This window comes from Poecilia latipinna, unplaced genomic scaffold, assembly GCF_001443285.1.
Source record: "Poecilia latipinna isolate Pla-1442-1.1 unplaced genomic scaffold, P_latipinna-1.0 Scaffold347, whole genome shotgun sequence".
In the NCBI taxonomy this organism is placed as follows: Eukaryota; Metazoa; Chordata; class Actinopteri; order Cyprinodontiformes; family Poeciliidae; genus Poecilia; species Poecilia latipinna.
In genome coordinates, this window is record NW_015112963.1 from 137,452 (window position 1) to 140,797 (window position 3,346).

General features: G+C 37.8%; 1 protein-coding gene across 1 annotated transcript in view; it reads right to left on the reverse strand.

Moving 5' to 3' along the window:
• Positions 1 to 2,954, reverse strand: part of hopx (HOP homeobox) — a 10,216-nt gene extending 7,262 nt beyond the window's left edge. The window contains exon 1 of the mRNA XM_015035740.1: positions 2,654 to 2,954. Coding sequence (XP_014891226.1) covers positions 2,654 to 2,800 — 147 coding nt within the window. The 5' untranslated portion in view covers positions 2,801 to 2,954. The remainder of the gene's footprint in view (positions 1 to 2,653) is intronic.
• Positions 2,955 to 3,346: the final 392 nt, after the last annotated feature.

Genomic DNA, 3,346 nt, shown 5'->3' on the forward strand with positions numbered 1-3,346 from the left:
CCCTTCCAAAAAAAAAACTTTTGTTTTTTTTTTAAAAAAGAGTTTTTTTTTTTTTTTTTTTTTTTTTTTTGCAAAAAAGAGACGGTGATTTTATTTCTGATGGGGCTCTGTTTGGTTGCTAGGGGACGGGCTGGGCTTGACTGGGGTTGCTAGGTAACAGTGGCGTTTCCGTTGATTGTAACTAAAAAATGTGAATTTTGAGTTTAAGCTGTGGGCTGAACTTTGAACTTGGGGGTGCAGTGTGGCCAAACCAAACCTAGACCAAACCAGATGTGGGAAAACAAGCTGTAGCTCCTCCTTTGTAAAGTCTAACTTAACTTTGAATGCACAGAAAAATAACAACTTGCTGAAATATTCTTGTTTGTCTTTCTGCTTATGCAAACCGCACCGTAACTAAAGCTGGTGTAACTGGTTGGACGGACAAAGACCTCATGCCTGAAGTATGCAAGTGATTGTTTGGTGAAACACTCGTTTAGTTGCCATGTCAGAGCTGTGTGTCTTCAACCGCAGGCAGAAATTTGCCTGAAACACACCTGAACCTGGGTCAGCTCAATCAGACGGATTCCCAATAGTTATTCTATGATTCATCTGAGGTTTTCTTCACTTTGTGGTCTAACTGAGGCTCTGAAACTTCACATCTGGCAGCTGATAAGACAGATGCAAAAGCTGAAGGAATTTCTCAGATATGTGGGAGGCGGGAGGGTTCATGTTGGAGAAGGAGATAATCAAGTGACATGTTATTTCTGATATTCAGTTGTGCCTAAAAAATGTTTCATTCTGTGAATAAATGGTTCTGTTTTTAAAAGTACATCTAGAGATGAATTTGACACTGTTGATTTTTCATTATGCTTCTCTGTTGAACAGAAAAATCTCTGCCTGGTTATGTATTCTGCGTCAGAGTACATCAGGATTTAAACTGTTCAAAACCCTGAAAACATTACTATTCTTATCATGGGCGGACTTTGATCTGGCTGAAGGGAGCATTAAGTAACAACACAGTTACGTTACTGTGTGTGTGTGATTAATGTACGTCAGCAGAGCAGCGGCCTGTGACTGAAAGTCATAATGGAGTCATCCAAAACAACGTAGACACTCCCTCAGTGGCAGTCAGTTCTGTTTGACGAGTCCCTTAAATACGCATCCGCCCTGCAAATTAATATGCTTCAGCAGGACATTCAACGCTGCTGTGACCTAATGACAAACAAATCAACTTGACAGGAGTAGTAGTCTCATTTTGTACAAGAAAAACAAGTCAAATCTTCTCATGTGAAGCTTTTATATCACGTTATGCTTATGCTTGTCTCTGAATGCTCACAGACTTCATTTCAAAGGTTCAACAACATGACACAGTGGCATTAACTCTTTTAAACATTTAAGTTCATATTTCATTTGAAGATCAAATACCTGGAAACTGTAATATTAACAGTTAATATAAGCAAAATCTACATTAACTGACTGTATTTTTATTGTTAGTGGCACACCGCCCAGGGAACCATTCCATCAGAGGGCGGCACAGCATTTAAGAAACAACATTTCCAAATCTAACGATTTTTCTATTCACATTTGGAGTCAGTAGGGAATGTTGTGCACATTTTCAGCAGCGGAAGAATATGCTGTGAACTGTGAAGCTCACTCATTTCTTATTGGCACCAATTTACAAAACAGTTAAAATATTTTAGGAGTCTGGAAAGCATTTCATCATCTTTTGTTCAAATTCTCAAAACTTGGTCTGGTCAAACCTACACTGGATTATTTTAATTAATTATTGGCATAAATATATCGAGATATGGATATTTATATAAATATAAAAACAAGTAGATGTCTATATCACCTACATCCTAAACAGTGATGAATCCAGAAATTCTGCCTTTAAATACTCAATCTTACAGATTTTTTTTATATACTGTATATGTGTGTTAAACTGGCTCAGATTCTATTTGATAATTCTACTTTTTGTCATTATGTTGTAATTTTAACTTGGGAGAAAGAAATCAGTTGTGGGGTTCCTTATGGGTCACTTTGTATTTAGCATCAGATTCTAGAGTAAAAAAACATGTTGACTATATGCAGTATATATGCAGATGACACAACTTTATGTTACTACAGTCTTAATATCTGTGAAGGGTCAGCATTTCCTCCAGCTGAATCCCAAAACATGCAGCTGGAGGAAATTATCCAGCTGAATTGGAAATCGTGCTATTTTGGTCTAAATGTATGGATCTTGGTTTAAAGTATATTTCAGAAGTGCTTGGGAAGTGTAAGCCTCAGGATTTTGCATCTAGATCATCAGAAACCTGCTCACTCTCTGTTCTCAGACCCAGAAACACATTTAGTTTCTGTTTCTCAGCTCTGGAAGCCTGAGATGTGCAGACACTTTCAGATTATTTAATTCAGCGCTAAACCAGCTGTTTGCGTCACATAAATGTTTCATATATTTATCTGCATATTTAAGGAAAGCTTAAAACTTCCTTAAAATGAAATGATTATCTATCAGTCTGAAAACTGCCAACAAAAAAGTACTTAAAAGGTACGTTATGAATCAGTAGCACTTTTTTATTCTGGTGTTATAAAATGGAGATAATGGTTTATGGTTTATGATAATGGTTTAAACAAATAGATTATATTTGCATTGAAGCTGAAACGTAAGTCTCACCTGTACGTCCTCCTCCGACACTCCGACCTCAGCAGCGATCAGCATGAGGCTCGTCCCCTCTGGATATCTGTTGATCCTGAAATTGTCCTCCAGTATTTGGAGTTGGTCATTGGACAGTCCAGAGAGCTCTTTATCTTCAGAAGCCATGTTTCTCTGTTTTATTCCCGGTTCGTGGTCTCCGGTCAGTTCTGTACCGGCTTTTAAAGGCTCCGGTCCCGGATCAGATGTGAGCGCAGCGTGGAGCGGCGTTTCCAGTGACAGCTCAGCGGGAAGCAGCGTGTGGATGTGGGAGTGGATGGTGAGTGTGTGGAGACTTTATTTACAACAGAGGAGGCGAGTCATAAAGCCAATCCCACCAACCAGCCCGCCCACAGAGGAGGAGGAGGAGGAGGATGAAGAGTACACAACATTGGAGGGGCAAAAAAAGCACCACGGCATAATAAACATGTAAATACATTTTTTACATATTATAAAAATGTAAAATAACAAAGTTATGTAAGTATTTTTAAATAATTTATTAAATATTTATGTAGAAAAGTCATAAAAAGGTTAAAAATAAGAAATGGTTTCAACATAAGCGAAATTTAGTAATTATTTTATAACCCTGTGTTGCAGCACAGCAATAAGTTATCTTATTTATTCATCCCATTTAGATGACATTAGTAGCCTCACATCTTATTCCTAGCAAACATG